This window comes from Benincasa hispida, chromosome 7 (genome assembly GCF_027475165.1).
Source record: "Benincasa hispida cultivar pf3 chromosome 7, pf3_genome.v1.1, whole genome shotgun sequence".
NCBI lineage: Eukaryota > Viridiplantae > Streptophyta > Magnoliopsida > Cucurbitales > Cucurbitaceae > Benincasa > Benincasa hispida.
In genome coordinates this window covers 32,364,407-32,388,116 of record NC_143484.1, presented here as the reverse complement: position 1 = coordinate 32,388,116, position 23,710 = coordinate 32,364,407, and the positions used below count along the sequence as shown (strand labels likewise).

At 32.8% G+C, this 23,710-nt stretch overlaps 1 protein-coding gene across 1 annotated transcript; it reads right to left on the bottom strand.

Moving 5' to 3' along the window:
• Positions 1-12,899: 12,899 nt before the first annotated feature.
• LOC120082225 (aquaporin PIP1-2-like) lies at positions 12,900-14,190 on the bottom strand. The gene is made up of 3 exons (XM_039037502.2): positions 13,462-14,190; positions 13,234-13,374; positions 12,900-13,149 (listed from the first exon to the last, which is right to left on the bottom strand). The coding sequence occupies exons 1-3, from the start codon at positions 14,104-14,106 to the stop codon at positions 13,057-13,059; spliced, it is 879 nt and encodes a 292-aa protein (XP_038893430.1). The 5' UTR covers positions 14,107-14,190; the 3' UTR covers positions 12,900-13,056.
• Positions 14,191-23,710: the final 9,520 nt, after the last annotated feature.

Below are 23,710 nucleotides of genomic sequence, written 5' to 3'. Positions count from 1 at the left end.
ATCTAATTAAAGAACACCTTTTTCAACACGAAATTTCTCTAAAATTCTCTCTTGATTGCATGCCCGAAATTCACTCCAAACTCTTCAATATATTGTAGATCAACATTTAAGGTAGAGAGTTGCATGAGTTGCAGCTCATGCTTGGAGTAACACAAGGCAAAGTTGATAACTTTTGTGTGAGCAAGTAAGAAGATGGATAATGGAAAACATGATTTTTCCATTTTGTATTTTGATTTTCTATTTTCCAATTTTATCTCAAAAATTAAAATTTTATCTTAAAACTGAAAAATTAAATAAAACTTAATTAATTTAATATCAAATATTAAATTAATTTTAACACATATCCATCTTTATATATTTAAATCATATTTATATATCAATTCTCCTTTTCCGTTTAATTCTCAAATTAAACACGTAATTATATCTCATATACTTACTAATTCCCTTAATTCTAATTTGAACGTTTCAAATCAACTTATCACGCTATTCTAGAGCTAGTATGGGGACCTCGCGAACCTACAGATCATGGGCTCTAACGATCCGAGATTAATTGGCTAAACTCATTAGACCAAAATAATCCTCATTCATTAATTAATGGGTCATTCCACTAAAGCCCATAGTTGCACTTCCCTCATTGTAGATATATTATGTCCACATGATTTAACCATAATCGACAAATCAACCCTTCACAAGTTGTTCGTAATAACGGCTGAGTAGTTTTACCCCCGAGATTACGTCTTATTCCTCAAGTTCCTACCGATCCTCTAATGAACAACTAGTTTGTGATCCAATCACTAAACCAAACTCTCTCAATTCAGTGAGAGGGTGAGGCCCCTTGTTCAAGACCTGGATTCAGTACTTGAGAGAACAACCTTCCTCCTATCCCTAAATCGGGTGGGCGTGAACTCCATCTTGCACACTATGTCCACAGCTATCTATTTGGTCTTACCCTTGAAATAGAAGTCTTATTGAGCCGACATTGTTGAGCCAACCCTCACCTATGCAAATCAAAGGGAAATCCCAAATAAATAGGAGTTCATAGTTAGCTCAGGAATAAAATCGAGTTACCTAGGTCATCTAGGTGAAATAGTCAGTCGTATCGTTATAAAGTAAGAGTGACTTATTTCCTGGTCCGATCTTACAAACTTATTGCATAGGACACCCTCACTCCTCATGTCATAACATGTACGAATTAGGATCACATCGTATGTAGCACTTTACAACTCTTTGTAACAACTACAGAGTAGGCCGCATCCAATGATGTTACCAGAATAAGGTACCCAACTTTATTCATGTTCCATAGGTCATTTTGACTATTTACTTGAACCTGATCCACTCTTATGTCTCCACATAAAGTTCAAGTACTCATGCAATAGTCAGGGGTCTTAGTTTATTGGATTTAGACTTTCATACAATTTTATGAAATCAATAATAAGTATATTGATTATAGAAAATGTTTATTATTTTACAAACTGTGAGTTTAGGACATAAAACCCAACAATACTCCCACTTGGACTAAAACTCCAGTGGATCAATACTCACAAATTCTCCCACTTGCCCTAGTGATACAAAACTCGTAGTCCTAGTACTACTAGGTGACTCTCGAACACTTTAGCCGACAGGACCTTTATAAATGGATTAGCTAAGTTATCTTGGGAAGTAATTTGGGTGAAAATTACGTCTCCCCAGTGTACAATCAATCTCTCTAATGAGATGGTACTTCCATTCGATATGCTTTCCTCTTTTATGGCTTCGTGGTTCCTTTGAATTTGCAACTACTACACTATTGATACAATAGAGAGTGACAAATAGGTGCATATTTGGAACTACTTCCAAATTTTTCAGGAACTTTCTAAGCCATACAACTTCTTTTGTTGCTTCACTTGCAGCTACATACTCAACTTCCATTGTGGAGTCAGCAATACAACTCTACTTGATGCTTCTCCACATAACTGCTCCTCCGTTTAGAGTGAATACTAACCCCGAAGTTGATTTTCTAACATCAATATCGGTCTGAAAGTCAGAATCAGTGTATCCAGTAAGGATCAGATACTTAGCACCATACACAAGCAAATAATCTATCGTTCTCCGAAGATACTTGAGAATTTTTTTAACAGCAGTCCAATGATCATGACCAGGATTGGACTGAAATCTACTAACAATTCCTACGTCATAGCATATATCGGGACGAGTACACAACATTGCATACATTAAACTCCTTACTACTGATGCATATGGAATTCAATTCATCTCCTCAAGCTATAGAAGTGTCTTAGGACTCTGTTCCTTAGACAGGTGAATTCCATGCCTGAAAGGTAAAAATCCTTTCTTGGAATTTTGCATTTTATACTTAAACAACATTTTGTCTATTTAAGATGCTTGAGATAATGCTAATGTTCTGTTCTTGCGATTTCGAACTATTTGGATCCTAAGAACATACTGTGCTTGTCCCAAATCTTTCATTTGGAATTGCGAAGCCAACCATCTCTTAACGTCAGCAAGATATTCTACCTCATTCCCAACGAGTAGAATATCATCAACATACAACACTAGAAAAGCGACAGTTTTGTTAACGATTTTCTTGTATACATAAGGTTAGTCAACATTTTATTCAAAGCCATAATATTTGATCGCAGCATCAAGTCTCATATTCCAGGATCTAAAAGCTTGTTTTAATCCACAAATGGATCGATTAAGCTTGTAAAGCTTTTGCTCTTGACCCTGCTGTATAAACTCTTCTTGTTGAGAAATATAGATACTTTCTTCAAGATAGCCATTCAGAAAAGTTGTCTTGACATCCATTTGACATATTTCATAATCATAAAATGTGGCTATGGACAAGAGTATTCTAATAGACTTTATCATGACAATTGGAGAGAAGGTTTCTTCAAAATCTACCCCCTCTCTTTGGGTAAACCCTTTTGCCACAAGTCTAGCTTCGTAGGTTTGTACCTTACCAGCTTGGTCTCATTTTCTCTTGTAGATCCATTTACAACCGATGAGTTTTACCCCTTCATGTTGATCTACAAGATCCCAGACAGAATTGAAATACATAGATTCCATTTCAAGGTCCATGGCTTTAATCCATTGGTCTTTGTCCACATCATTCATTGCTTGGTTAAAAAACAATGGATCCTTTAAACAATCATCTGGTATGATGATTTGAGTTTTAGTTAAACCCATGTACCGGTCAGGCTGTTGCACAATCCTCCCACTATAACAAGGCATTCTCAACTCTTGAGAAGGATGTGATGTTTCAGTTTCATCAACAGCTCTTGTTGATGGACCTGCTCTATCAACAACTCTTGTTGAAGGATCTACTCTATCAACAACTCTTGTTGATACATTTGTCGTTTCTCTGGACATTTCTTCTATTATAAGCTTACTACGAGGTTGATGATTTTTTATATAATCTTCCTCCCGGAAGATTGCATTTGTTGACACAAATACCTTATCTTCTTGAGGATCATAAAAAAGACCACCTTTTATTTCTTTTGGGTAGCCTACAAATAAACATACTTTTGAATGGTGTTCCAACTTTTTAGGATTTTGCACCAACACATGTGTTGGACAACTCCAAATCCTGAAGTGATATAAATTTTCTTTACGTCCTCTCCAGAGCTCGTAAGGTGTTTCAGAAACACTTTTCGAGGGAACCATGTTCAAAATATACACCGCGTCTCAACTGCGTGTCCCCAAAAAAATTTGGTAACAGAGCTTAACTCATCATGGAATGAACCATGTCCGACAAGGTTCTATTTCTCCTTTCTGCCACATCGTTCTGCTAGGGTGTGCTAGGGGCTGTGAGTTGAGACTGAATTCCATGTATTATCAAATAGTTCTGGAATTCAAAGTTCATATACTCACCCCTTCAATCCAATCGAAGTGTTTTAATCTTTTTACCTAATTGGTTTTCAACCTCAACCTTATACTCTTTGAACTTTTCAAAAGTTTCACACTTTTGGTACATTAGGTAAACATGCCCATACCTGGAATAATCATCTATAAAACTGATGAAATATTCATACCCTTCTCTTACTCTAACATTTATAGGCCCAGAAAGGTCTGAGTGAATCAGTTCTAGGGTTCTTTGAGACCTTTTCCAGAAAAAGATTTTTTTTTGTCATCTTACCCTCAAGACAAGACTCACATGGTGGTAATGAACTATCTTCCAACTTATTTAGATGACGCTCTTAACCAATTTCACAATCCTGTTGAGATTTATGTGACCCAGTCTCAAGTGCCAAAGATAGGCATTTGGAGAAATCTTCCTTTTCTTATGAGTCCCAGCAGTTTTAAACATCTCTATATTCAATACGGCTTTGACCTTAGTTGGTTTTAACATATACAAGTTATTTTCTAATTTTACAGAGAAAATTTATTTATTTCCTATATTGATGAACACTTCATCATTTTTGAAATAAACTTTATAATTTTGTTTTAGCAAACAAGAGACAGATCTTAGATTCCTTTTTATAGAAGGAATATAATATACATTTTTCAAATAAATGTACTTATCTCCTATAAATAACTTCATATTTCCCATTTCTTTGGCTGAAACAATCTCCCTGATCCCTACCTTAAAGATTGTTTCACCTTCTGTCTACTGTCTCCAGGTACTTGTTTCTTTTTAGATAGTACAAACATGATTAGCGACACCTGAATCAATTATCCAGATTTTATCGTTTTCCACTAAACATGCTTCGATAACAAGTAAATCATATTTATTTTGTTGTTCGAATTCTTCACTCTCATCTACATAATTCAAAATTTCATATGAGGTTGGAGATAGAGGACAATCCTCTTTTGGTGTAATCAATCGCTAGTAATTTGTTTGTTGATTTGATTTTACTGTTATTTAAATCGGAAGCGAGTTTTCTAGAAGAATTCGAGATGTTGATTTAAAAAAATTCTAATTAGCAAATTGTAACTAAATCCAAAATCAAGTTTTAGCAAAAAGTAATAATGTACCCATAACCATTATTTATTTGCAACAATACTTTAGTGAGTCAGAATATGTGCTACCGAGGGGCAGTCAGATACTCCTTCACCAGAGTAAACAATTTTGACCAAACACTATATCTGGAATAACTCTTATTCCTATTGTCTCCAGAATAGCTCTTATTCCTATAGTCGTTTAGTTATCGTTTTCAGTCAAGATCTTTACTAAAAATTTAGTAATTATTGTGAGTGTGATCCGCCATTTTCAGATCTTATAGGATGGTATGAATTTGCCTCCGTAGAAGACAATATCCAAGATGAAACTATAAAACCCTATTCATTTTACTGAAGCTTGAATTGCTCCGATTCCTATGTTACAACCCTCCGTGGGAATAGCCGTCACTAAACGACTAGCAAAGGGCCGCTTAAAGCTAACCAGCAGGCACAACAGAGGAATCTCATGGTTCAGAATAATGGAGGAGACCGTAGGATATATTTACACATATCCTTCACCCAACTTCCTTCGTTTACCTTGATATTGATTCATACAAAACATTTTCCATAGGGAGGTCACTCTCAGGGTGACACAAAGCGTTATATGAATCCCACGGTTAAACTATGTGGAGACGTGGTAGTCGAAATCTATATATCAAATAATTGATTTATGTTTGAACAACTTCATCTTATTCACTAAAATCTAGATTTAAGCTAAAAAATACTTTTCGTAGGGAGGTCACTCCCAGGGTGACACGAAGTATCGCTTAAATCTGGATTGTGAACTCTTAGAGACATGAGAGCTAAAAATAATATATCGTATATGTTATTAATCTTCCACTGAAGTTTTCTAATAACTCTATCATATAGAAGTTATTAAATTGCCACTGAAGTGTTCTATTGGGTAGATTTATACTTAGGTTCTTTTCGGCTAATAAAATAACCCTAAGTCTATGTGGTTTATCCAAGCATAACTCTTCTAATTGGATTTTAACCAACGATGTCTAGCTGTAAACCATTTTATTACCTCACATCGTTCACGTATGCTCATAAAAATGGTTAACAATGCTCAATAATTTGGCCATAATCCCCAGGTAGGAGGTGTTCCGTAAACCGTCAACTTAAGTACCCCCAGCTTTAGACAGGATTATATACCCGTTGAGTTTGTAACCTAGGTTTTATAAGTTTTAACTATTAAAACAGGTTGTCAACCTACGTGAGCATGCAGCTGTTGTTTATAGATTTTAAATGTCTAAACACCCATAAAATACATAAAGGTATTCAATAATATAACACTTATATTAAATACAAGAAACTCTAAGATGCATACTATATATTATAACAGATTATAACATACTTAACGCATGTAACATGCTTCTTTTGGTGGGATTTTAAATTTAAGTGGCCTCTTGTATGCACATTCAAGATTTATTTAATTATAACATACATCAAATGCATAAATAATTAAACACAGACTGATATGGTTTTAGTTTTAGCATAAACAAGCAAACAGAAGCCCAACTATTACAAACAGCTTCAAAATGTCTTTGAACTGCTCGAACCGCTCCAAACCGAAGCCAAGCATCTTGAACCGGACTGGATAAGTTTTTTGAACTAGACCATCAAAGTTTGAACCAGACCAGCCAAAAACATTTTGAGGCTGAACCGGATTAGACCTCGAGAAAATCGGTCGAACTGGCTGCTCTCGATCCAATCTCAAAGTCTTGCTAAGGCCGATCGTGTAGCGCTGAAGGCAATTGTCTAGTGTTGTGAAAAGGTACACAATCACTTAGTATCTGCCGAAGCTAAACGATCCCTTAGCTCTATCGTATAGAACTACACGATCGCTTAACACCATCGCCTAGCGCTTCATGTCATTGTTTAGTATTTGTTATAGCTAAATGATCACTTAGCTCTATGATATAAAACATCATCGCGTCGTTCAGCATCGTAGCTAAGCGGTCATTTAGTTCCATTTCATAGATACTTCAACGCATTGCTTAGCAACGCAACTACACTATCGCTCAGTGTCGCATCTAGACGATCGCTTAGCGCTATCGCATAGCACTTCATTGCATCGCTTAGCATGCGCTGCAGCTACACGATCGTGCAGTGCCATCGTAAAGCAAATTCAATGTATCGTTTAGTTCCCACACTAAAGCTAAACGATCGCTTAGTGCTATCGTATAGCAAATTGAACGCATCGTTTAGCTCCCGTAAGTACACGATCATTTAGCATTCAACATCCCAACGACCAACGCCCATTGCTTTACGATCGTCTAGCTTTTCTTCACATCATGTAACGTCTGAAACTAGATGATCGCTTAGCAACTGAACCTCAACAACAATTTTGAGCAGAAGCTGAAAACTGGAACAGCAGCTTGACCTCCTTCACTTGTTTCTTCAATTACATCTTAATTTCAACTCTAATGACTTCAAATAAATTGCATTGTCTTGCTAACACATAAAAGCTCATCAAATAAAAGCCAATTAACAATTTAAATGAGAAATTAAAGAGAATTAAAATGCCAAATCTCAGAAAACTATATCAGTGCATCAGTTTCATATTTCTCATATAAAACACCCAACAAACCAAAATTAAACCGAATTGAATGCTTATATGATGCTTTGATACCAATTGTAGGAATGTATCGGCAATAGAGGAAGCATAAGGATCATTGAAGCACTCTAATTCACTAATTTTGGCAAAATATAAAGCATGCTCTTGCAGAAAACAAGTAAGTTTCAAGGCATACCTCTTGTAGAACTTCTTCAAAGCTTGTTCTCCAGCTGCAATCTTCTCCAAATCTTGTTGCAGACCACCTCAAGACTTCCCCACTATTCTCTTGGTGCTCTAGATTGAGTTGTAGGACTCAAAACAAGCTTGAGTGAAGGGATAAAGGAGAATAGCTCACAACAGCAATCTGATTGAAGAACACCTTCTTCAATATGAATTTTCTCTAAAATTCTCTCTTGATTGCATGCCCAAAATTTACTCCAAACTCTTCATTATATTGCAGATCAACATACAATGGAGAGAGTCACATAAGTTGCAGCTCATGCTTGGAGTAACACAAGGCAAAGTTGATAGCTTTTATGTGAGAAAGTAAAAAGATAGATAATGAAAAACATGATTTTTTCCATTTTCTGTTTTGATTTTCTATTTTCCAATTTTATCTCAAAAATCAAATTTTCATTTTTAAAATCTATTTTGATTTTAAAAACTGAAAAATAAAATTAATTTCATAAATTAATTTTTAAATAAAACTTAATTAATTTAATATCAAATATTAAATTAATTTAACACATATCCATCTTTATATCTTTTTAAATATAAATTCTCCTATTCCGTTTAATTCTCAAATTAAACATGTAATTATATCTCATATAATTACTAATTTCCTTAATTCTAGTTTGAACATTTCAAATCAACTTATCACGATATTCTAGAGTTAGTCCGTTACGAGCTAGTAGGGAGACCTCGCGGACTTATAGATCATGGACTCTAACGATCCGAGATTAATTGGCTAAACTCATTAGACCAAAATAATCCCCATTCGTTAACTAATGGGTCATTCCACTAAAACCCATAGTTGCACTCCCCTCACTATAGATATATTATGTCCACATGATTTAACCATAATCAGCAAGTCGACCCTTCACGGGTTGTAAAGGTTTGTAAGTGTTGTAAACTACTACAAATGGTAGATCCTGACCATTCATATGGAGATGTAGAGCGGGGGTGTTCTATACAAAGAGTTTGTATAAAACCTAGACCACGAGATGACTAGACTCTGTATATAACACCGTTGATACTAGAGACTTGCATCTCACCTAAATGACCATAGGTGACACGACCTCAATCTTGAGTGTTTTGTGAACTCCTGCCTTTGAGGGCGGTCCTTTGATTAGTATGGGTGATAGTGGCCAGATTGCTAACTCAACATGTCTACCTTTTTGGGGACTTGTCTGATCTGGGAGCTGGGAACTCAATCCACAATATGGAATTCACTCCTTTCCCGAAGCAGGGATAAGTAGAGAGATTGCTCCCTTAAGGGCTGATTCTGGAGCTTGAACATAGTGGTCACAACTTCTCTTTGGAAGAGAAGACTCAGTCATAGTAGGACTATGACTTATGATCATTAGAGGGATCAGTGGTACTTAAGGAGACAGATGTAACTACAGGAGCATAACGGTTATTGGCCTAGCTGTACTTACGAGCAATTTGTGAAGGGTTATCGCACTGCTGATTGGTTAAGATGGACACATAATATATCTGTAGTGAGAAGAGTTCAGTTTTTGGTCTTTAGTGGAGTGCCTGGCAGTTAATGGATGGTGGATTCCGTGATTAAAGATTTTAGTCAGTTATTCATGTACCGTTGGAGCTTCGGATCTACATGTCCATGAGGTCCCCTTGGTAGCTTGGATTATGTTATGGATCAGTTCTTGGTGTTGATTTGAACTGTTCAAATTGACAAGAGGTATTTTGGTATATGATATAATCGATATGATGTATAAGATACATCTAGTGGAGGATTAATGTAAATGAGATTTACATAAGTACCATGGAATAGAAAAAGAACTATGGTTTATATGTTTCATGAGATGAAATATTAAAACTACAGGTTATAAATATAGTATGATAAGTTGGTTATCATTTATGTTTATAATAATATTAATTATTAGATAATTAATACTTTTTCTTTTAAATAACCAAAGTAGTGGGTGGTTATTGGATCATGGTAACCGTGAGTTTAAAAGGAAAGTGGTTTCCTATTTTGAAAATAAGTTTTAAAAAAAGTTTGAAAAGAATTTTTGAGTTTTCTCTCGGCGTATAAAAACTCACGAAAGTCGTCAGTAAATACAGATTTACTAAACGACGGCTGGGTGAGCTAAATCATGCAGGTGCGAGCTAAATGATCATGCAGTGTTTACTAAACGATCGCATAGCTTTGCTAGACGATCGCTGGCCCAAGGTACACGATCGTGTAGAGTCTGTATGCGACAGAACGAGCTAAACGATCGCATAGCTTTATCTAAACGATTGGGTATCGACCTACAGCCATCTCCCACTTGCCCAATCGTGTACGCGATCGTTGTTTCCTCCATTCGTCTGCCTCACACCAAGTCTGAATAGAGCCCACCCTCTGGATTCTCACACCAAGAATACCAAGGTCGCCTTGTTGGTGGTGTCAGACTCAACTCGACACCATCAAGGTTTTTTGGAGGTCGTTCGTGTTGCGAAGGAGTTCGTGACCGAGGAGATCATTGAGAACGAGCGCGAAGTATTCGTGCGGTGTTCGTGCTGTGTTGTGGTCGTGTAGATCTAGTGTTCGTGGTCGGTGTTGTTCGAACGGTCGCGCAACGGAGTGTGGAGACGCTTCTGCCTATGTGCGTATAGTTTGCTTTCTATGCATTGTATAATTCATGCTATAATTTCTCTGTATATTTGCACAACCGCTTGTATGCAAGTCGACTATAAATGATTTGTTGATTCATGATTGTAAGTTAGAATAGTCTTGTTCCGCTGCTCATGAAAATCTCGTTTCTGATTTCCTTCAACTCAAATCTGATCCACTCTTATGTCTCCACATAAAGTTCAAGTACTCATGAATAGTCATGGATCTTAGTTTATTGGATTTAAACTTTCATACAATTTTATTAAATCAATAATAAGTATATTGATTATAGAAAATAGTTATTGTTTTACAAACTACAAGTTTTAAGACATAAAACCCAACAATACTCCCACTTGGACTAAATTTCCAGTGGATCAATATATACAATGTTGAGTTTACATGGAGAGAATAAAATATACAAATATAATAAACTAGGGCATTACAATACCCATAAATTCTCCCACTTGCCCTAGTGATACAAAACTCGTAGTCCTAATCCTACTAGGTGACCCTTGAACACTTTAGCCGAGAGGACCTTTGTAAATGGATCAGCTAAGTTGTCTTGGGAAGCAATCTGGGTGACAATTACGTCTCCCTGGTGTACAATCTTCCTGATAAGATGGTACTTCCATTCTATATTCTTTACTCTTTTATGGCTTCGTGGTTCCTTTGAATTTGCAACTGCTCCACTGTTGTCACAACGTAGAGTGATAGGCAAGTGTATATTTGGATCTACTTCCAAATCTGTCAGGAACTTTCTGAGCCATACAACTTTTTTTGCTACTTCACTTGCAACTACATAATCAGCTTTCATTGTGGAGTCAACAATACAACTCTGCTTGATGCTTCTCCACACAATTGCTCCTCCTTTAGAGTGAATACTGACCCCGAAGTTGATTTTCTCGAATCAATATCGGTTTGAAAGTCAGAATCAGTGTATCTAGTAAGGATCAAATCTTTAGTGCCATACACGAGCATATAATCTCTCGTTCTCCGAAGATACTTGAGAATGTTTTTAACAACAGTCCAATGATCATGACCAGGATTGGACTGAAATCTGTTGATAATTCTTATGGTATAGCATATATCGGGACGAATACACAACATTGCATACATTAAACTCCCTACTGTCGATGCATATGAAATTCGATTCATCTTCTCAAGCTCTTGAGGTGTATTAGGACTCTGTTCCTTAGACAGGTGAATTCCATACCTGAAAGGTAAAAATCCTTTCTTGGAATTTTGCATTTTGTACTTAAACAACATTTTGTCTATTTAAATGGTTGAGATAATGCTAATGTTCTGTTCTTGCCATTTTGAACTATTTGGATTCTAAGAACATACTGTTCTTGTCCCAAATCTTTCATTTGGAATTATGAAGCCAACCATCTCTTAACGTCAGCAAGATATTCTACCTCATTCCCAATGAGTAGAATATCATCAACATACAACACCAGAAAAGCGACAGTTTTGTTAACGTTTTTCTTGTATACACAGGGTTAGTCAAAATTTTGTTCAAAGCCATAAGATTTTATCGCCGCGTCAAGTCTCATATTCCAAGATCTAAAAGCTTGTTTTAATCCAAAATGGATCGATTAAGCTTGTAAAGCTTTTGCTCTTGACCCTGCTGTATAAACCCTTCTTGTTGAGAAATATAGATACTTTCTTCCTGACAGATTTGGAAGCCGATATTTGAGAAATATAAACCCTTCTTGTAAAGCTTTTGCTCATATTCCAAGATCTAAAAACCGCATGTCTTGCTCCATTTGGACCGATGAATTGAATTTTCATCGAGGTAAATATGCCTATGTCGATGAAAATGTATGTGTCGGAAAAAAAATCGGAATAGGTAAAAATTCTTATAGCGATAGTTGTTGAAATGCGATGTATGAGCTTTTTGTTGCAACTTTGGAGACAAAATATTTTTCATCGCTAAAGGTGCAACAATTTAAAATTTGTCGTTAATTTTCATTGTTAAAGACTAGTTTTTGTAATGTGTCGTAGAACGATACAACATGATCTAGAGAAACACTCAAGATCTACAATAGTAAAAACATGATCTAGAGAAACACTCAAGATCTACAATAGTAAAAACTTTATAATCACATGGATCGACACGTTCGTGGTTTTGACACCAACACAAGACAACAGTTTTCTTTACAAAAGAAAATGCCGTTTTCTTAAAATGAAAAAGAAATTACTGGACAACCCAAACAAAGTCTTGGTTTATATCTTGTTTCTTTTTTATAATTCAAATACAAATTACACGACCCCATAAGTTTCGTAAATAAACAAACATGTTTATTCATTCTCTGCTGATTTTAGCAAACAAACATGTTTATTCATTCTCTTGCTGATTTTAGCAAACAAACTTGTGTTCTAATTTAGCAATATGGTTCTCTACCAATTTGATGTACCCACAAATCATTTTCAGTGGACATTTCAATTATTCCTTCTCTAATTGATAAGAAGACGACAACGAAGCCCGAAAATTATAAAGTTGCCTAGGAAATTATTAAACATCAAATATTGTCCTCATTATTACCTTCAAAATCAGTTAAAAGATTAAAAGAAAACCCCATTTTATTAAAGATGGAAGAATTTACACATATCACCAACGCTCACTCCATTAAATTAACACTTGGATTTCATACAAAAGATGCAAAACAGCATAGTACAAATTCATAAAAAATCAAACATTGGATTGAGAATTCTTCGATGTTCACTTGGACTTGAAGGGAATGGCTCTGATGACCACTTGATGGTATAAAGCTGCCAATGCTGCTCCGATGAACGGTCCAACCCAGAATATCCACTGCCAAAAATACACAAATTCTAATTTCAGATTCATTCAAAATATAATTGGCTTCACATTTATTAATATAATTCAGAAACTGACGTGATCGTCCCAGGCTTTGTCCTGGTTGAAGATGATGGCGGCTCCCAAACTCCGGGCTGGGTTGATGCCGGTGCCGGTGATCGGAATTGTGGCCAAGTGAACTAAGAACACTGCAAACCCAATTGGTAGCGGCGCCAAAATCTGTTCAAAATATCATTTCGTTTTAGTTCTTATAAAAACTTAAGTACATACTTTATCAGAAACGGAGTAAGTGTTACTTTTACTCACCGGAACATGCGAGTCTCTGGCGCTGCGTTTGGCGTCGGTGGCGGAGAAGACGGTGTAAACAAGGATGAAAGTACCGACGATCTCAGCGCCAAGCCCATCCCCTTTGGTGTAGCCCTCATTCACAACGTTAGCTCCACCGCCGAGCCTTTCGTAGGGCTTGGGTTGGAACCCCTTCACCACGCCGGCGCCGCAGATGGCACCAAGGCACTGCATCACCATGTAGAAGATCGCCCTGGTCAACGACAATTTCCTCGCCAGAAACAGCCCAAAAGTCACCGCCGGGTTAATGTGGCCACCGGAGATTCCAGCAGTACAGTAAACCAGAGCAAAAATCATACCCCCGAAAGCCCAAGCGATCCCCTGAATCCCGACGGTCTTACAGGTATTCCCAGTGGCTTCCTTCGACCGTACGACACCCATGACGGTCAAAACAGTGATGTAAAGGAAGAGGAAAGTGGCGAAAAACTCGGCAATTCCGGCTCTGTAAAAGGACCATGAAGTGAGCTCCTCTGGCTCGAATAGAGGTGCCGGGGGTGGCTCCTTGTAGTCCTTGGCGTCGCCTTGGCTCTGCGCCGCCGTCCCAATCGGCTGCCTCTCATTGAACTTATTGGCTCCCAATCGGACATCTTCCTCCTTTCCCTCCATTATTACTTCTTCTAAAACTCTGTTTGTTCTGCAATTGAAGACGTGGTGCAGAGCGGCGAACGGTGGGGTTATATATAAATTGTAATGATGGTTTTTTTTCTTTGTTTTTGAAGTTAGTTGGAAAGTGGAAGAAGATGGTGGGGCCCAGGAGGGGTGTTTTGGTAATTTAAGAGGAACTTGATTTTATTAATTGATTTATAAAATGTGGGAGGTTAAAAAGGTCAAAATGAACGAATGGGCGGTTTAGGGCGAGGAGATGAGATTGGTACACGTGGCAGAGGATAATGATATAATAGAGTAGAAGGTGGGGTCCATGTAAAGTCTATAATGCGGCTTCCGGTGACCGACCGTTCGTGGTGGGGAGCAGATGAAATCCGTCATGTGATTTTGATGTCTATTGACAATGAATGACTACGAAGCTTGTGGAAAAATAAATTTAGTCACTCATAATTTCATTAATTTAATCTTGTAATATTTTAGACAAATTTAGTCGCTATAATATTAGTTGAATAATTAAAATTTTTCCATCTTGTACTAAAAAAAAATTATTTGGTTCATTAGTAAATTTTACCCACCTATTTTCTAGATGCTGAAAATTACAAAACTTAAAGATGTTATTAGACATTAAATTCTATTTTATATCAATACATCAATTTATTTTTTAAAATTATGAATATGTTACGGATTTATTAAACAAACAATTGAATATTGAATATTTTTCGTACACAAATTCAAAGGTAAAAAATTTATTAATCACTTTTTAAAGTTTAGTGATTTTTGAGACACATACTTGGAAGTTTATGAACCTATCTAAAACTCAAACTTGGAAATTTGGGATTAAGTTATAATTTTATCTATTTTAAAATTTTGTAAAAGCTTAAATAAAAAATTGAAGACAAAGCTAGGTTAGCAAAATGGGAAACACAGATGTAATAAATCAAAATACACCAAATCAATTTATAACTAATTAATGCACAAGATCAAAGAATATCTCAAAATTTATTGAATATAGAAGTAGACTGCTTCAGGTTATTGGTGTCACTCAAGTAACATTGTTTTTATTGAATGTCAAATTATGGAAGGATAATATAATGTTATTCTCTGAGATAGAGATAGATGACAATTTTGAAAGGGATACAAATGTCTTCTCAATGGCACGTCTTTAGTTAATTATTGAGTGGGATAGTGAAGGGTGATTAGGTTACAAAATAAAAGGACAAATTAATGAACGAGAGGTTATTTTACATAATAGTATCGTTGATACTTTAGATCTTTTCCTTAAAGTTTCTAATTCTTTGATCTAAATAACAACTCTTGTGGATCAAGATAGACGATCTTGATTTATTTTTCAAGTTTGCATTTTTAATCGAAGAAAGAAAACAAATGGTTATATACTACATATAAATAATAATATGTTTTAATTTATTCACGTTGTTTTTAGACAACAAGAACAAAAAATATCAAGACCTAACGACCTCAGGTCGTAAGATAAAATTTATATTATAAAAAAGGCTACTAGAAACCAACCACTCTAAAATACCAAAATGACAAGAATACGAAATCACATAAAACCAGTAAGAAAACAAAAAGGAGAGAGAAACTGTCGGGATTGAATATGCCTCTGTATATTTCACTATATGATTGTATGGTAAATGTTACAAGGCTTATATAACCGGTTGGAGAAGAAGAATGTAAAAATGAATAGAATATTTTCAATATAGATGTACACTTGTGATTGGTTAATGAAATATTCCTTCTAACCAATTAGTCTTCTAGAAGAGGGGTGATCTGGTAATGGTGCAGCTGACTTGGAGGTGTCTTTTGTTTATGTGAAATGGAGCTACTGACTTGGTTATCTCTAACAAAACCCACACCTAGCAAGAGCATGCATAGACGAATTACAATCTTATTGAACGAAGCGAAAATAGATGGAAGAAAATTGTCAGATATCTGTCAGCTAATCTCTGACCTATCTAAAAAAGTTCTAACAATCGATTAATCATGTTAATCAAAATCTGACCATCGAAAATTCACGTTGTATTTATCTAATTTTAATTAAATTTTTACTCAAATGAATATAGATCATATACATAAAAATTTATATGATCAGATTTAAATTGAGAGGTAGAGTTTCTCTTTCTCACCTTATAAATTATAGCAAAAAAGTTTTATCATCAAATGAAAATATGGACACGTTGATGTATGCTATCAATGACGGTCTACTCTACTATCAAAGATCATTTTGCCTTGTGCTTTGAATTACACGTGTCACTCTTTTAAAATTTTCAGTAAATAAAATTGATATCGAACTCCGAGGTAAATGAGATATTCAATTTGACACGTTAACTATTGACTATTGCAACAAAAATCCACCACAAAAATAAATTTTAAATTTAAATATAATGTTGGTATGTAAATTAGAATTTTAGAAATAAATGGAATTTAAAAAGAGAGTATTTTAAGAGTGTGTTATGATTGCAATCAACTTTGGGGAAAAAACCCGTAAATTTGGGGTGATGAGCTGGCAGTGCTACAGCCACCTGTTCGGAATATAAGCATGTCTTATGCACCATTTTGGATTCCTTTTTAAATTATTATAGACAACTGTGCCCTCAAATTTCCACCTCATCTTCTTCATACACCTCGTTTCAAATTCAATAATGGACTTGAAAGAAAATAAAGAAAAAATTTTTTGTCCCCTCGTGAAATATACTGGTAATTACAATTATATTTTTAAACTCTTGATTGAAAAAATGAGTATTCATGATTATATAAATGTTAAAATTAAGTCAAATTGGATCTTCAAACTTACATAATTGTATAAATTGTAATATTTGTATAAGTTTAAGAGTTTGATTTTTATCATTTGTAGGTCTAATTTCTACGATTATTATAAGTTTGAGGATCCAATTTTAATACTTGTAAAAATTTAAGAGCTTATTTTTTACAATTGAAAGTTTAAAGGTGTAATTACAACTACCACCATACTTCAGTGGTGGTCTTTACAATTTGCCATAATTTTTCTTTGATGTATAAATTTCAAAATAATGTACTTCTAATTCCATTTCAGTTTAGTCTTTAAGTTTAAAGGTGTGTTTGGAATACATTTTCAAGTGTTTAATTTTTAAAATAAGTCATTTAGAACAAATTGAAGCACTTGGCAACTATTCAAAAAGTTTTTGAAGTGTATTTTCAACGATTTTTGTCAAAAAGTGTTTAAAATAAAAATTAATTTTTTGATAAACACTTTTTTTCTCAAGCCAATCCAATTGAAATTTAAGTTTAGTTTCAATTTGGTTCTTAGATATCAAGATTTATACTTTTGACATCAATTTTGTTTTTATTAAATACTCACTTTCACCCTTAGCGTTAATGTCTATTAATTAATTTTAAATACTATGTAGTTAAATTTCAAATTTATTTTGATATTGATTAAAAGATAGTGAAATTTAATTAATTATAACTATTTTAAATTAACTACTAGACATTAACATTTAGGACTAAAGATGAATATTTAGTGAAAATCGAGATAATGTAAATCTTTAAACTCATATATCAAATTGAAATAATATTTGAATTTTAAAGATAAGATTGTATATTTTGAAATCTAGAAACTAAATTGAAATCAAACTTAATACTTAAAGACTAAAATAGTCCTATTTCGAAACATAAGAATTAAATAGAAATAAGAGTATGAACTTAGAGACTTAACCAAATATTTTTTTTCCTCAAATTAATAAATAATCACTATGAACACATCTTTCTAAAAAAGTATAGTAAAAAAACTCGTATATAATAACAAGTGTTTTAAAAAATCAACAATAACTAGTCATAAGAACTAACTTCAATAATTATTGAAATATAATAAATAAAATTAGATATTTGAAAAATAGAATGAATTGAAATTGAATCAATTTTAAAATATATTGATCAAAATAATATTTTATTCACTCATTTATTATATTACTTTCTTTTTTTTAATTAATAGTAAAGATGTTTGATATGTTTTAATTCAAGGATAAAAAAAATGAAAATTATAAGATGAAATGAAACTAAAATTAAAAACTTAGAATATTTTATATTTAGTTAAATCACAAATTTAATCTAATAAATTTCTAACATATCTAAAACTTTTTAAAATTAGTTTATTTCGTACATATATAATTAACTTTATTTGTTTGATTATGATTTTATGTCTCAAACAACTTTAAAATTTTAAATTTTATATTAAATAAGTCTAAATTTCTTTTTAAAAAAATAATCGAATACATTAAGAATCTACTAGACACCAAATTAAAAATATAAATAATATTTGAATCAATAAAAGTAAATATGAAGAGTTTGTCGATTATATTTAATGAAAATTTATCTTAAAAAAAATTGTTTTGAAATCAACACATTTCAACATTTCAAGTAGTTTCTATCTAAATATGGATTTTATATTAAAAAAAATGAAACATTTCCTATCTCATCCTCCCTGTCTCGAACCTAATAACTTCAAATTCAATAAACTTAAAAAGGAAGGGATTTTTTTTATGCAATTATAAATATTAAATGGGTGAAATATATACTTAGGAAACTTATTATTTATACAATTAAATACCTTATAGGTAGAATTTTTTTGAGTTTGAAAAAAGCAAACATTCTTAATTCTCTAATAATGCGTTAAAAAAGAAAGAAGGGATTTTTTTTTTTTTATATTGATTAGTGAATGATTGGATAAGGTTAGATTAATTAATATTAAAAATAAACAAATCGTGAATGCGTTACAAAATCATAATCAAGCAAATAAAGTTAATTAAAAAAAATAAAATAAAAGTTAGGAGATAAGATTCGAAATTGAGGTATGCGACAACCTTACTTTTTTACGTTCCAACCGCCTCTTTTCTTTCAGCCATGTATTTTGATTAAAAGATTACCTGGCAATCACATGATGTTGGGACCCCTGGGCCCCACCTTTTTTTTAAAAAAATTATTATTATTATTATTATTTGTGTGTAAATAAATTGTATTATTATTTATTGCATAGGAAATCTATTAAAATCTTTTCTTTTCAAATTCTCTCTGTTTCCTCATAAAAGTATTTTGGGATAAACTATTGTTTGCATAATCAAATATTTAATATGTGGAGCAAGTTTTGGTTTTGGGTTGTCCTTTTATATTTTATTTGGGTGAGTCAATATTAATTATCAAAATTTCAATTTCATTCCATGGAGTATTATTCCCTCAAATTAGTTGCTCTCTTGTTCCACAATCATGGGTAATAAAATAAAATAAAATAAATAGTTTTTTTCCGAGTAAAGAAAAATGAGTAAAAAATATAGTAAAGTTTCATTATCTATCAGTAATAAACTGATATAGATATTTATGAGTATCAATGATAGAAATTTATTGCGGTTTATCGTAGTCTATCGCTAATAAACAATGACATTTTATTATATTTAAAAATATTTTTAACAAATTTACTATTGAAAATAATTATCCTAAAATAAAATAAAGTGACATTTTCTTTCTTTCTTTTACTATAGAAAAAATCAGTTTCAACCCTCTATATTCTATTTTGCTTCCATTTGATTCATATATTCTGAATGGTTGAATTTGATTTCTATACTTTCGCAATTAGAACTTTGTACTTTTAAAATGACCATTTTCGTTTTTATTTACAAAACTTTAACATAATTGTTTTTAGAAAAGAGATAAACATAAAAATTAAGGAACTAAAATGGACACTCCTTAAAATTATAGGGACCAAATGGAATATAATCAATTGTAAAAATATAAAAATTACAAAAAAAAAAAAAATAAAAAATAAAAAATATATGGATCAAATTGAATCATAAAACAATTTGGGAAACATTTACATATTGTTTTTTCTTTTTCTAAAAGTGGATGACTAAATAAAAGTGTTACCGATTCCAATAATATTAGTTTTATATTATTTTTTAGAAAATTGAATGAGATACTTTTTATCAAGATGGATCTTTTTTAAAAAGGAAAACTTCATCAAACTACACAAACTAATTACAATCAAAATCCTCATAAAGAACGGAGGACAACCAACTAAAGAAATAAGTGTCTCGATATATCTCATGAACTTTTTGAACAAAATAAGAATTGTCCTCTAAAGAAATAAGCGTCTCAATATACCTCATGCACTTTTTGAACAAAATAAGAAGGCAGGATACTAATACAATCATAAATAGCTCGAATAAGCGAGTGAGCTATAAAATAACAAGAACATTTATAAGAAACTTTGTTATTCAATATGGGTCAATTTTATATAATTTGTGGTATTTTTAGTACAATAAAATTGTATGAGTGAAAAATCGAACCATCAATCTTTGAGATAATAATTAATGTATTTTATCCACTAAAACTATGTTTAAATTGACTATTTGATTTGCATTTAGGTTCACGTTTTTACCTAGCTGTCTTTGCAGTAAAATTATTAAACAATTCAATATGTTTTATTAGTGGAATTTCATGTGATTTATTGATAGGTTATTAATTAATCAAAACCAAGATGGACCCGAAATTTGACTATTGTAGTATAAAGTTGAAACAATAGGTTAATTTTGATTAGATATTGCAAGTTGCAATAACACTTGTGACTTTTTAAACTTGTCATAACGACTCTTTTTACCAACTTTCTTACCTTTTTTGTTTGGTCTTTCTCTCAATTATTATAATGTTGCCTAAACAAAAGAAAAATTCTTATTATAATATTTTGGGTGGCTCGAGAAGAAGCCAAAAGAATTATTATTTTGGTTCCAAGCCCAACCATTGTTACGTTGGAATATTTATTTATTTGTTTTATTAGAGAGCCATGAATTTAATTAGTAATTATTTTGTGTGCTAGAGTGAATAAAACAAAGGATAATTCGGCTATCCGACTTGCTTTTAAAATATTTTTATTCATTATACTCGTGTTTTTGTTTTTGTTTAGAATTAAATGTCAACCTGTATTGTATTTAAAAAAGTGAATATTATTAATTTAACACTTTTTTAGGTTTCATCTAGTTTTAGGTCCGTTTAGATTGTCAGGAGAAAAAAATATTTTTAAAAAAATTCATTTTTATTTATACTTTTTTTAAATACAAATGGATCAAAATACATCGAAAAATTATTTAAAGTGGTTGTCATGTTAGCATAATTACTTTATATTTATATTGAATAGATAAATAACCCAAGGATCATTTATGTCAAATTGTTAATAATATATACGTACTGGATGCTATTGAAAGATTAATGATGACTCTAAACGGACTATTGTCTTCTTCAACCAAAACTCTAAATGGCTTTAGTGAGATCTTTCTCTAGATGAGATTCAAGAATGATTGAGTGCTTACAATTCTGGTATGTTGGGGACCAAAGCCCTATTGTCTCTTTATATATTAGTTCAATTAGGGTTCCCATCAAACCCTAATTAACTAGGAATAGAATTCTACCTCTTTAGTCCATACTCTATCAAGAATCTGTGGCCTTGATTAATTAGATCATACAATACACCCAATCTAATAAAATAACTCAATGTGATAAAATATTAATCTACATACAAAACTCATATTTTAATTATACGATTATTAACTAATACGTCTAACAATCTCCCACTTGGGTTGTGTCTGTGTACCTAATGTAATTAAATTACATAAACCCTAAGCACACATAAACAATTTATTTCAATAATAGAATTCTTCTCTAGTTCAATATGGTCCCATCTTCTGTATTAGCATGGAATCAAGGCGACTTTCGTCACTACTCTTGTAACTATACCTTCCTTGATCACCTATTCCAATACATTAAATGACATAAATCAAGTATGGTTGGATAGCATGAAAACGACATGCAAAGTGATCTAAATCATGTCTCTTTTTAACTGGTCCAAATTCTTTAGTGAGATCATTCTTAAAAACTTTATGCTAAACCACATTTGCGAAACCACATGCATGATAAACAAGTTCAAATAATAAAACATAAACCATCAACTTTATTCTATATAGAAAATAAATTAAGGTCAAAGAAAATCCTCGATAACAAACTCCCACTAAACCATGGAATCAGAAAAGTGACTTAAGACCCATGTGAGCAACATTAGGTGGTAAACCTTTAGTCAATGGATCTGCCACCATGAGTTTGTTCCTATGTATTCTATTGAAATTTGACCATTTTGAACTCTTTCTTTAACAACCAGAATCTTCACGTCTAGATGCTTTGACTTCGTGTTGCTTCTGTTATTGTTAGAATACATCACTGCCGACTTATTGTCACAAAATAATTTTAGTGATCTTTCTATGTTAACCACTATTCGCAACCCAGTGACAAAATTTCTTAACCATATTCCATAATTGGACGCCTCATAACATGCTATAAACTCTACAGCCATGGTACACTACAGGAAATCTGACTTCTTCCGACGTCACATTTCGTCGGGAAAGTGTGGAAAATTCGTCGGGAGAGGATCTCCCGACGCACTTTAAATGGCGTCGGGAGTTATGATGTGTCGGGAATTCCCCCATGACTTCCGACACCACGTAGGCATCCGGAGTTCCACCATAACTCCCGACTTTGTTTTAAAGTGCGTCGGGGGATCCTATATGCGTGGGAAGTATTTAAAATTTAATATGTCGTTTGTAATTTTTTAAAATTTGATCTGAAAACCTGTAAAACATATTATACCAAATAAAGATTCACGTAAACGAAAATGAATTCCATTGTATAACAAGTAAGAAATTACAATATCCAAACGAAGTCGATAAACATTCATATCACAAATACATAAAAGAAGTAAAATCAAAACAACATCTAGAACACTTCTCGAACACAACATCTTCAACAATTATCTTAGCTCATATCTCCGAACAACATTCTACAATAAAACAAAAACATTGAAATGTATATATCAATAAACATCCACAATACGTTCAAACTCCAATGGTTTGAGGAATGAATATATGAAACTTGGTATAACTAGCAGCTAACTATTGCTCTTTGCATTAATAATTTATGTTTAAAAGGAAAATAGAGAGGATCATCTCAATAAAACACATCTTCCCACCCTCTCTTTTTTCTCTACTTCCTTTCCCTTCTTTAATTTGTATTTCATCTCTACCAACGACAACAATACTTTCTCCATATTTTGCTTCTAATCACAACAACGGAGACAATATATGACAAAGTTGTTTCTTCTTTCTTTGACAACAAACAGAGTTTTTTAGATACCAAATAAACCAAATGGAGAGAATAAGAGTAAGAAAGTGAACAAAAAAATATGTGAGAAAAAAAACAATTAAAACAAGTGAGAAAAAAAAATAATTAAAACAATATGTGACGCCAACAAAAATTTAAAAAGCTAATCAAATTCCATTGGCAAAAAAAAAAAAGGGTCATCCATACAAAAATTTTATAAATCAACTTTTGATCATCCTTACAAAAATCTCATAAAACAATATGTAATTTTAATTTTAGTTGTATATGTGTGTGGTATGTGGCATCATTATCATCATCATTGATCAAATCATTTTGTTAATTTGTTAAAAGTTTTTCAAATATTTGAGAGAGAGAGAAAATGAATGTGGCTGAAATAAGGGGCAGATGAAAGTCTAAA

Coding starts and splice junctions, on each gene's coding strand:
- LOC120082225 (XM_039037502.2), bottom strand. CDS start 14,106: ATGGAGGGAAAGGAGGAAGATGTCCGATTGGGAGCCAATAAGTTCAAT. Junction 13,375..13,461: donor CCAGAGACTCGCATGTTCCG/GTGAGTAAAAGT, acceptor TATTTTGAACAG/ATTTTGGCGCCGCTACCAAT. Junction 13,150..13,233: donor ACAAAGCCTGGGACGATCAC/GTCAGTTTCTGA, acceptor TATTTTTGGCAG/TGGATATTCTGGGTTGGACC.